Source organism: Podarcis bocagei, assembly GCF_964188305.1.
Source record: "Podarcis bocagei genome assembly, chromosome: Z".
In the NCBI taxonomy this organism is placed as follows: Eukaryota; Metazoa; Chordata; class Lepidosauria; order Squamata; family Lacertidae; genus Podarcis; species Podarcis bocagei.
This window is the reverse complement of record NC_138140.1, coordinates 1,734,551-1,746,799: the sequence shown is the minus strand read 5'-3', so window position 1 is coordinate 1,746,799 and position 12,249 is coordinate 1,734,551. Positions and strand designations below refer to the sequence as shown.

At 45.6% G+C, this 12,249-nt stretch overlaps 1 protein-coding gene across 16 annotated transcripts in view; it reads right to left on the bottom strand.

The window, feature by feature from the left end:
* STRBP (spermatid perinuclear RNA binding protein) overlaps positions 1-12,249 on the bottom strand; it is a 154,327-nt gene that overhangs the window by 79,744 nt on the left and 62,334 nt on the right. For all 16 annotated transcript variants that reach the window (XR_014004244.1, XR_014004245.1, XR_014004246.1 and 13 more), the window contains one exon: positions 495-660. Coding sequence is in view for 13 of the 16 variants with exons in the window: in XM_081179722.1 (XP_081035848.1) it covers positions 495-660 (166 nt within the window). In the remaining 3 variants the exon portion in view is untranslated. The remainder of the gene's footprint in view (positions 1-494; positions 661-12,249) is intronic.

Here is a 12,249-nt window from a genome sequence, read left to right as displayed (position 1 = left end):
TCTGGTCATTCTCAAATATGAGATCTCACTGTTAAGACAAATGAGTCTTCTGGCTTTTTAGGGGAGAAGGGTGTTGCAAGAGAATTGCATGCTGAGTGTTTAGCTTTCTGCAAACCTGTAAAAAGCCAGCACTCTTTTGGGTTACAGAATTTTGGTTCCTGAACTGTGGCCATATATCATGGCACAGCAAGGGCATACTGAAAAGAAAAAAAGATGTTTCCAAGCCCTGAGCAACAGTCAGAAGGAACAAAGCAGAGAAAAGCAAGGCACTTGTGCCATTTCTGCTCACCTTCTCTGGAGGATAGCCTAGATTTAAGGGCAGAGAACAAGCGATTCATCTTTAAACTGTTTCAGGTTTTCCGTGGTGGAAAATTCAGTTAATGTTTCTTCTTTGCCCAGGACAGCATTCAATTTTTAAAATAAAAAACACCAGCGCTGAGCAGTGCTTAGCTGAGCCATTCATCACAGCCACAGACTGCCCTAATTTTACTCACCTGGATTTGGATGGGGAGGTTGTCTTTGACGAGAGACAGTAAGGTCTCAGTGGGCTTCTCTTTGCACATAAGAACCAGCTCCAAGTCCATGTCGTCTTTTATCAGCAGACCTTTCGCTACCAAGCCAATCCTCATCACTCCACACAAGACCCGGCCACCATGCTCCCTGAAGACAGGAATAGATATATTTTCCCCAGAACAATAACTGCAGTGATATTTTGCACACTCAACATGCGTGTGCATGTAACAATATGTTCTGCTTCACACCCTTAGCACAGGGGAACAATTTTGAGGCCCCTTATTTCAAACTCCTGAAACAGACAGAGGGCTATGAGTAATAATAAGGAGAAAATCTGTAAGTAATGAGTTTGTTTTCCAGAGGTGTAACTCTCTTATCCTCTCTTGCAGCAAAAAGAGCAAAGAGTTTCGGGGCACTTTAAAAACTTCCTCTGCAACTAACCTTAGGGAAACCACCCTTGAACAAAGAAACTTCAATGGGAGCCTCCAAGGTGACACTATTGAATTGCCACACAAAGGAGCTCAGTGCTGTCATTTGTGGGCTGAATTGGCATAATGGATTTTTATCATATTACACGTCTTAACTAGCTTGCCAGTTCCCAAATGCCTGTCCTGTCAATTACTAGTTTGTTTGTCGTTAGCCATCACATAAGATAATTATTAGGATCTGTACTTTTTGGCATTTCCCTTCCTTTTGACACCACTGTTCAAAATCCTACCCACTGGGTTGTAAACTTAACGCATCTGATGAAGTAAACTCGAGTCCATAAAACTTTATGCCATAGCACATTTGCTATTCCTGAGCTTCCCCTTAAAATAAACAAGATCCCTCATGGTTCTAGAGCAGGGGTCAGCAAACTTTTTCAGCAGGGGGCTGGCCCACTGTCCCTCAGACCTTGTGGGGGGCCGGACTGTATTTTGGAAAAATAATAATGAATGAATTCCTAGGCCCCACAAATAACCTAGAGAAGCATTTTTAATAAAAGGACACATTCTACTCATGTAAAAACACACTGATTCCCAGACCATCCGTGGGCCGGATTTAGAAGGCGATTGGGCTGGATCCGGCCCCCAGGCAGTGGCGATGGCAGCTACCCAGGGTTTCAGGGAGTCCACCTAGAGGTGCCAAGACTGGACCTGTGGCCTTCTGCCCCTTCCCTATTTGCAGTCTTTTTAAGTATTAAAATACTCTTAAAAATAAATGAAACTGTTGCTGTATCAGGGCCATATTTAGTTGAAAGAAAGTTATTTTTAAATTGATTCAACTGACTGAGGGATGAGGAACCTGTGGCCTTGTGGGAGCTGGAAGCCTGCAACTCCCACCAGCATCCCTGACCACTGGCGTTGCTGGGAGCTGGAGTCCAGTGACATCCAGATGAAGACAAGATCCCCAGCTAATTATGTTGGAAGATTCAGGAGAGAGGGAAGGAAGTCCTTCTTCACACTGTTGAACTATGGAACTCTCTCCCACAGCAGGCAGAGATGGCACCTGGGAAGGCTTTAAGAGACAAGTTCATGGAGGAGGAGAGGCTCTCAATGGCTGGGCTCTGCCTCCACAGCTAGAGGCAGCAGGGCTTCTGAGTAACAGTTGCTGGAAACAAAAACAAAAAAGTGTGTGTGTGTGTGTGTGTGTGTGTGTGTGTGTGTCTGTGTGTGTGTGTGTGTCTGTGTGTGACCTTGTGCTCAAATCCTGCTTGTTGGTCTCCCACAATGGGCATCCTGTTGGCCACTGTGAGAACTAGATGTTGGGTTAGATGGGCTGCTGGCCTGATCTAATAGGCCCTTATGTTCCTTAAATGTTACATCCCTAACAAATGTAGCAAGAAATGTGGCTAATTAGGCTGATTTCTATTGCAATCAGTATAACCCTACAAATTTTTATTGGCAAACCATCCCCACTGCGCTCCATGGGGCTTAGTCCCAGGACAGTGTAGACTTGGGGCACAGCCTACGAACAGTCTTTGTCAGCACGAGGAGCTTAGACATCATCTGTGGCTTCGACAGACTGGACCATTTTTCATCACTGCACCATGTATTCAGTTCTCAGTTGTCCGGATACATTGACCCTGTACACGTTCGCTTGACGAAACCCAACTGGATTCTTTCTTTGGAGGTTCCTGGAGGCTTTCTCTCCATGATGGCTAAGCTGTCCAGACAGCACTCCTTTCATACAAAGCCATGGGATTCAAGTCCCTCTCCCTTGGAGGCAACTGTGGGAGAGGGCTGCTTTCGTCCATCCCAAAAAGACATTGGAAAGCAAGCTGCTTGCTAAAGGTTAAACAGACTATGCTAGCCTCTAGGCTGCGGACAGTTTAAAAGGGCTGGAGTGTCACACAGCCATCGCAGCCAAGCGTTACTGATGTCAGGGCTCCCTGTAGAATTAACCACCGGGGCCAAATTCAGCAATTTTCCGGGCCTTAAGACGACCTGGAGAAAAAGTGTGGACAATGCCAGGCTTGTCAGCTTCAGGAAATGGCTTATCATCACCTGTTCTTACATTAATATCCTACCTTTCCTTCAAGGAGCTCAGAGTGAGATGAATTTCATATTCACAACAACCCACGGAGGACGGAGGTAGATTAGACGGAGAGAGACGCAAGCAGCTCAGTCACCCCAGTGAGAGCTTTGTGGCTAAATGGGGCTTTGCACCTAGGTCTTCCCAGCCCTAGTCCAACACTCTAGCCACCAAGCCAAGCTGCTGGCTCTCAAAAGATGAAGCCAAGCTAGGATTTCTAATAGAAGAGGTCAAAGACTTGTTCTTTGCTGCTGCTGCTCCCGCTGCTGCAAGAAGCAAGAGTAGATACAGGGGAAACTTGAAAAATTAGAATATATAAAATGAAAACTGCAGAATGGAATTACAATCTTATATAATCCAAAACCGCGATGGAGGGAAGTCAATTCGTGTGTTTCTTTTTTGGTCCGTTTAGGTTTTCTGTTGTTTGTTCTTGTTCTTGTTCTTGTTTTCTTTTTTTCTCTTTTTTATGTACGGTTGTTTTGTTTTTCTGTTTGCTTATGAAAATTAATAAAAAGTATTAAAAAAATTAGAATATCGTGGGAAAGTTCATTTATTTCAGGAATTCAACTTAAAGGGTGAAACTAATATATGAGATCGACTCATGACATGCAAAGCGAGATGTGCTTCTACTTCTCAGAGGTCCAATCTTGCTCCATTTGCAATCCTTGTTTCGCTGATTTCATTGAATATTCTAATTTTCTCAGATGGTTAATTTGGAGTTTTCATCAGCTGTACGCCAGGATCATCACAACTGTAACAAATCAAGGCTTGACATATCTCGCTTGGCATGTCACGAGTCTATCTCATATATTAGTTTCACCTTTTAAGTTGAATTACTGAAATCAAGGAACTTTTCCATGATATTCTAATTTTTCAAGTTTCACCTGTATAACAAATAACGGCTTGACGTATCTCGCTTGGCATGTCATGAGTATCTCATTTATTAGTTTCACCTTTTAAGTTGAATTACTGAAATAAATGAACTTTTCCACGATATTCTAATTTTTTGAGTTTCACTGGTATACTAGGCTTAAGTTACAGGATGGAAGATTCTGGATGAACATTATAAGAAACTTTAATGGTAGTAAGGAAACCAAACCTTAGGAGGAACGGTTGAGGGAGTTGGGTGAGTTTAGCCTAAAGAAGATAAGACTGAGAGGTGATATGGTAGCCCTCTTCAAATACCTGAAGGGGTGTCACACAGAAGATGGAGCAAGCTTGTCTTCTGCTGCTCCAGGGGGTAGGATCCAAATTAGTGAATTCAAATTAGAAGGAAGTGGATACCCACTAAACATTAGGAATAACTTTCTGACAGTGAGAGCTGTTCGACTGTGGAATGGATGGCCTCAGAAGGTGGTGGGCTCTCCTTCTTTGGGGTTTTAAAACAGAGGTTGGGTGGCCATCTGTGGGGGATTCTTTAGTTGTGGTTCCTACTTTGCAGGGGGTTGGACTAGGTGACCCTTTGGGTCACTTCCAGCTCTACAGTTCTATAATTCTATGTTAACAGCAGCTCCACAATGAGTTGGCAATTAGGTACCCCCCCCCACACAACCTAACCAGGAGAAGCAGAATTATTTAAAAAACAATTAAAATGTATGCAAATAAGTTTCTGGGAGATCTACTCATGGTAGTTTTCTTCTTAGCCTGATGTGTTGTATTAATTCTCTTTAAGCACCGAGCCTACCCTCTCAAACTAAACCATGAAATAATGGTATGTGTGCTTTGTATGCCTGGTAAAGGTAAAGGGACCCCTGACCATTAGGTCCACTCGTGGACAACTCTGGGGTTGTGGCGCTCATCTCGCTTTATTGGCTGAGGGAGCCGGCATACAGCTTCCGGGTCAAGTGGCCAGCATGACTAAGCCGCTTCTGGTGAACCAGAGCAGCGCACGGAAACGCCGTTTACCTTCCCGCCGGAGCAGTACCTATTTATCTACTTGCACTTTGACGTGCTTTCAAACTGCTAGGTGGGAGCTCACCCCGTCGTGGGGATTTGAACTGCCGCCCTTCTGATCGGCAAGTCCTAGGCACCCACAGTGCCACCCGCATCCCTAAGCCTACAGCACCCAGTATTCCCAGGTGGTCTCCCATTCAAATACAAACCAGACCTGACCCTGCTTAGCTTCCAAGATCAGACAAGATCGGGCATGTTCAGGGTAGTACGGCCGTAGACTGTATGCCTGGTGGTGAGTCACAAAAAACATACAGGGTGCTCATGAGATACCCAGACCTGCAAATGATGGTGGCAGAAGTGGGGGTGCAAGGTTCAAGCCACTGCAAGTAGAAGACATACAACATCTGGTGACGAAGACCCCTCCTTTAAGCGACCCTAAACAGGAATGTTGTAAGCACCAGAGAGATGACAGAGGTGCTCATTTCTTGGCCATTCAACTGAAGCCTGGGGTGGGAAGACTGGCCCACCCTTTTCTTCTTCATGCAGCACCTAGTTAAGCTGGTTGGCCACAGTGAGAACAGGATGGGGACTAGATGGACCACTGGGCTGATCCAGCATTTACACACAGCTCTGCTCAGAAACTCCAAAACTGACCTCTTCCCTCAAAAATTTGGGCCATGTAGGAGAAAAGCATCTGTTGTCTCCTGATGGGGACAGTCACACAGCCAGCAGGCACGATCTGTCGTCTTGCTGGCTTTTTAACCAGACAAGAACTTGCTCTGTCCTGGTTTTGCTGTTCAAAGGCTTCTTCCAATCACATCAGATTTTCTGCTCTGCAGAAGCTATGACACGAACATTCCGTGTCTTTTCAGCAAAACTCAGCAGAACAGAACCCTCACCCACTGAGAAAGCTTTTCATCATAAAGGTGCGCAGAAAGGAATGAGATTCGATTTTCCCTTTTTCTTTTTGGTGGGCCCAACAGGTGAAACCCCTGGCCTTGATGCCGTTCTCCAACATGCTATTCTGCAGGCAATCAGCTCTTTGTGGGAACATCTGGACACAGACGTTTGTGTGCGCACGCACACATGCACAAAAACACACTGTGCCCTAAATTTAGAGTGGGCTCATGAAAAATCCGGCACAGAAAACCAGGAAGAAAAGAGCCACCAGGTTGCTGGAGTGTCTGAAACAGCACTACTCGCAAGCCTAGAGCTTACACCAGAAATGTTTTGTTAAAAGGGCAATCAGCGCCTCATTTATTCCCAATCAAAAATAGGAAAGAAAATGCATGCTGCTAATGCACTTTGAGGAAGAGATGCTGATGATGAACTGCAGCCAGGCAGGAGGAAGGAATGAAGGAAGGGCAGTGGCTCAGAAATGGATCACAACAGCCCTGCTGCCGCCACCACAGCGATCAGCCTCCAGCTTCCAGGAATGAGACTTTCACCTGCTCTCTTGCCTTTGCTAACAAGGCATGGCCATTCAAAGCAACTTGCTGCTTGATTTCATGCACAGTATGCAGAGATCTGTCTTATCCTTATGCAATGTCAACTCTCTACTTGTGCAGGGGAAAAGTTGTTGTTTGACCTAAGGCAAGAAGTTAGCACGAAAGAGAGAAAAGGAAGGTCTAGTTAGCGCATCAACTATGGATTAGTATGATGTGAACAAGCAGAAAGGAGCAACGGCTGGCCTCTGGCTCCGAGTCTCCTGCCCTCCCTGCGCACGGCCAAGAGGAGATAAGAAGCTTTTGCTACCACATTCGACTGACCACACTTTGCTGTGTTGTATGAACTCTGAACTGCAGTTAACGAAGCCAGTTTTGTTAACCATAGCTGGTTTGTAACTGTGGTTAACATCAACCCACAGTTAAAGTATAGGTTTCTCAAATTCCTCCCTCTGACAGCACAGAAGAGAGAAGAGGGAAATGGCATGAGCCGAGGTTGTGCAAAGTGATGGTTTAGTGTAGGGCTAGGCGTGGCCCAAGGATGTTGACAAGCTGCTTATAGCGGTTCAGGCCACAAGATCCACTTGCCCACCGAGGCTTATTTGAGCTGGTGCAGAGAGGAGGGAGGAGGTTAGGCAAGTGGGTTCAGGAAGGGGTTAAAGTCTCTTTGCCTGGCCCGTTGAAGGAGGCGGCAGTGCAGGTGCTCCTAAAAGGCCCTGACATCTACTACACTTTTATTAATAGCAAGGTCACAAGACATAGGGATAACCATGGATTTTACTGAAAGGGGGAATTAGACAAAACCATGAAAGAAGAGAGATCTATCCATGGTGATTAGCCATGACAGAAAAACGGCGTGCCTGCATTAGGGGCTGCTGCCCTCCTGCCCCTCTTGTGGACTTCCCAGAGGCATCCCAGTTATTGTCCAGTGAGAAGATGCTTGCTGGACTGCATAGGGTGCTGGTCTGATTCTTCTTGTGCCACACTAGTCATGGAAATTAGGACTGGAGCACATTCATGGAATTGCAGAGTTGGAAGGGAGCCAAGAGTCAGCTAGTTCAATACCCTGCAATGCTGGAACCATTGATCCATCTTACTCAGTACTGTCTACACTACCTGGCAGCATCTCTCCAATGTCTGCAAGAGGGTCTTGAAAACCCTACCTGGAGACACCAGGGATTCAACTTGGGTTCTTTTGCATGCAAAACCATGAGCTCCACCCCTGAGCTATGACCCCTCCCTTTTCAGAGAAAGCCTTCCTCCCAGAGTACCAGATATTGATGCTTTTTGGCCTTCCCAGTGGATCTACTAAGGAACAGCTGGGCCTTTTGCCTGATTCAACAAGGTTCTTCTTCATACAGTAATGGTCGCGCATTGTGTGAAGTATACTTGCAGGACTTAAACAGGATCAAACATGAAGGAGTGATTTTAACTAAAAACCATTACTCTAGGAAATATTTTTATGCCACAACGGGGACTAAAAGCATGCTCTACAGAAGTCAAGATGCCGTGTTGGATACAGGAGGCCCCATATAGCATCAATTCCCCTCGGGCCCCCCCCCAGTCTGCCAATACATGGGCAGCAAAAAGGGTCCAACACAATTCCAAGAGGCAGCGCACTCTCCTGGGATGCGCAGTGAGGAAATCACACCGGCCTGGAAAGCACAGTTCCCTTCCAAAGCCCCAACAGCCTGGACCAGACTGAGAAATGGCAGTTATTACCGTAGTTGGGATATCGCTGGGATATCCCACAAGTGAAAGGAGGATGCCTCCCCATTGTTCTGAAAATGTTTCTTATTGTACAGTATTTTGCTTTAAAAGGCTCTTAAAATTTATTATCGTTGGTGAAAGACATGCAACATTTTGAGTGCAAATGTACCTCTGAATCTGACCTCAAAAGATTCTCCCCAAGCATCAAAAGTTTGGGAAGAATTAAGGGAAATAGTCAGATGGTGTAGTTCTATTAATATGCACGCTCTCTCTCTCTCTCTCTCTCTCTCTCTCTCTCTCTCTCTCACACACACACACACACACACACACACACACACACACACACACAGAACTGGTGCAGCACTGCAACCACAAAACATTGATTTGCAGACTCAGCTCTGCAGATCCTGCCCAGGCACCCGCTTACACTAATCAAACACCATGCAAACACTTTGGGCTGGCAAGGAGGAAATGCATTTTAAAATATTAATACACAAACACACAGCTTTTGACTGTTTAACATAAGCATCATTAATTACAAGTTGAGCAGGCCAGAGACGCAGAGCAGTGAAACGGTGTTCTGAGACCTCTTAGGCAGCCGTTACCAAATCAATCTTCTCTTTTAAGTATAGATAATTTGCTTCAAGTGATTACCCGTCTATCTCTTCTTCTCCTCTCACTCTTCCATTTGTGCACACGCACACATGCATGGCTTTCTACGCTAAATGTTCGCTGCAGCCTTCAAGTCCCAAGTCTGTTTACTTTCTGAAAAGCAGAGGCACGTGAAAACACAAGCAGTTGTTCCAGCTGTTTTCCAAACAGCCAGGACAGGGCTAGAGAGTCAGAAACTGGCACAGCTACAAGAAACAGACACGGACACACGGCAACATATGTTTTGCACACAATCTGTCATCACAATGGATTCACAACTCCCTTCTCGTAGCAGAGGCTATCCCTCCCAGCTAAATGAGACATGGTTCTTAAGCTCACCCACGGCTGCTAACCTGGCATGGAGCAAATCCACATGCCTCAGCAGTTACAGGGGCTTAACTGCACTTGTTAATTCTTTCTGCTAGTAGGGAGCTCCAGCAGCTGAACTGCAAACGATACAGAGTGATCCTTCCAAACTCAGCCCCCTTTCAGCATTAGTGCCTTGCCTTATTTAACCCCAGCACACTCCTAAGTTGGCAGCTGCAGGAGTCTCGTTGTGAGAGGAAAGGCAGATGGATGCTCCATTCCGTCGTAAATCGGGGAAAGAGATGTCCTCATGCAATGACCTCTCCTTACGACCCCAGTGGGCAGCTAGATTAAGATCAGGCAATGAGTCCTCTTGTCCCACCAGCTGCTCATTTCTAGGCAATCCTGGGAGAAGGCCAACAGCAAACTTCAAGTTACAGATAGGTAGCCGTGTTGGTCTGCCATAGTCAAAATAAAAAAATTCCTTCCAGTAGCACCTTAAAGACCAACTAAGTTAGTTCTTGGTATGAGCTTTCGTGTGCATGCAGGTATTCTTCAGATATCTGAAGAAGTGTGCATGCACACAAAAGCTCATACCAAGAACTAACTTAGTTGGTCTTTAAGGTGCTACTGGAAGGAATTTTTTTATTTTAGCAAACTTCAAATCTTTGGCTCAATCAAAATCCTGGCTTGGAAGACAGAGGGAGCTGTTTCCTACAGAGCTGCTGGTCCCCTGATCATTACAAAGCTTTAGGTTCTCCAGATGTTGCTGGACTCCAACTTCCATTAGCTCCTGCTACCACGACCAATGGTAAGTAATGGTGGGAGTCAGGGTCTAACAACAACTGGAGGCTCAAAGCTTTATGAGTACCAACTTGGTCTTCAGAACTCACAGTTCACTAAGGCTGCCTCATCCAACCTAGTGCCCTCCTGATGTTGCTGGACCACTTCTGGCACCATTGACTACTCTGGTGTAATAGGTGTACAGTGTAGCAATGGGAAAGGGATCAATTCTCAAAAATCCTTGAATCAAGCCGTAGAGCAGGGATGAGCACAGTGGGGAAACCCAGATGCTGCAGAACTACAGCAGCAAGGTCTCTCACCACAGGCCATGCTGGCAGGGGCTGGAGGGCCACAGGTTCCCAACTTCTACCCTAGAGACAAGTTTCATACCTAGGAGTAACCTCAAGACTGGATTGTTGCATTGCATGCTGTGTGGGAGGTCTGGAAGCTGCAACTGGTACAAAATGCAGCAGAGCACCCTTCTGCTAGCATGCAACACCTTTGCCAATACACTACTGGGCCAGGCATACAAAGCCCTGATGGATTAAAAAGAGAGAGAGAGAGAGACTAAATAATAAATGAAGCAGCTATGGGGGAATATATTGGACATATGATGCAAAGGGAGTGGGAAACCCGATTTTAAGAAATTGTATTAAATTAAAGTAATTTGGTTTGATTTGTAATAATTTGGAAAATTAATAAAAATAATTATTGTGTTTTTGTAAAAAAATGAGAATGTAGAAGAAGGTTGGTAGGTATGACGCAGAAATCAAGAGGAACAAATGGAGCGAAAGATAAGGAAATGAAAAATGTTATTCTTGCTTTGAAGCAGGCTCTTGTGTCGCCTCTGTGCTGGCACTTCCAAACCCCTATAAACCATTTAGACCAGTGGTGTCCAAACTTTATTCAAAGAGGGCCAGATTTAATGAAGTGAAGGGCTGTGAGGGCCGACAAAAGAGCCGACCAAAGTTGTTGAGGTTTTTTTTTTTAATTTTACTTCAGACCCCCGAAACGGACTTTGGACATGCCTGATTTAGTCTAAATGTACACGAAGCAAAAGGAGTGGCCTCTGGGGTCCTGATATGACGATGGAGCCCAGCCTGGAGGATGGTGGGATATTATTCAAAGAATCTGGACCTGGTAGTAAAGTCTGGCTGGCATGTTTGAGAGTGGTGGCAGCTTCTAGCTTACTAGTAGAAGAGGCTAACAAGATAACTTTGGGCGATGAGATAGAGGTTTGAGCCCCACATGGAGTCCCTCAGATCTTAGGAACTGATGGGGGAAAACTGTTACACCCAGGGCAGCAGTCACGCTATGAGGTTGCCTTGCTCACCAACCCAAATGTGACATTTAGGTGGGTAAACACAGTGAACCCAGCCTCCCTCCTTCCAACTACCAGAAGCTTGGAAGCCCATGATTGTGTACAGGTTTTGAATGAAAAGATAGTGGTACATCCCAATTTACAGGATTTTCCATTGGAAAACATTGAAATGGAGATGTTTGTTGATGGGTCCAGTCACATGTTGGAAGGCAAAGGACATCCAGGCTTTGCAGTGGTCACACTGGAAGAGGTTCGACACCAGGAAAGAATTTCCTCACAATATTCAGCACAAATGGCAGAACTGATAGCTCTCACTTAGGCCCTTCAATTGGCAGAGCGAAAGCCGGCTGACATTTACACAGATAGCACGTATGCTTATAACGTGGTACATGCCCACTGACTTTTATAGAAAGAGCGGGGTTTTGTAACTGCCTCAGGGCAGCATGGAGCCCATGGTGAGCAGATCATTGCTCTATTAGAGGCACTGCTCTTGCCAGCAAAAATAGCAGTAATGCTCCTATTAGCACATGGGAAATGTGCTAATACAGAAGGGAATAAGAAGGCTGATGCAGCCTCAAAGATGGCAGCTCACTTGCCCACTATCACACAATATCCTATTCCCAGAGAACCACCAGCATATTCACAAACAGGGAAGAAGGTGATGAATTGTTGGGTGGTTGGTGGGCTTTTCAAGATGGTCGTTTCTTGGTGACTACACCCCTTCTCAGACTTTTACTGAAAGAATTACATTCCAAAGCCCAAATGGGAAGTGAGGCTCACCTGATGGTGAGGACCATAGTGGCTTGAGGGCTGTTCATGGAGGCATACTCTATAGTCTATAGCTATGATGTTTGCCAGCAATCGCACACGGTAGGAAAGGGACCGACACCCCCCCACACACCAATAGGAGGTCGCCCATGGGCCCAGTACCCAATGGAAAGACTGTCAGTGGACTGCAGAATTACCACCCAGTAACGGATACAAACATATATTGGTGTTTGTAGACCAGCTCGCTGGATTTGTTTAGGCATTCCCATGCCGCAACTGTACAGCTCAGGAAGTGGTCAAGAAACTACTTGAAATAATTCCTAGATTTGGAATACCAGCAGTTTT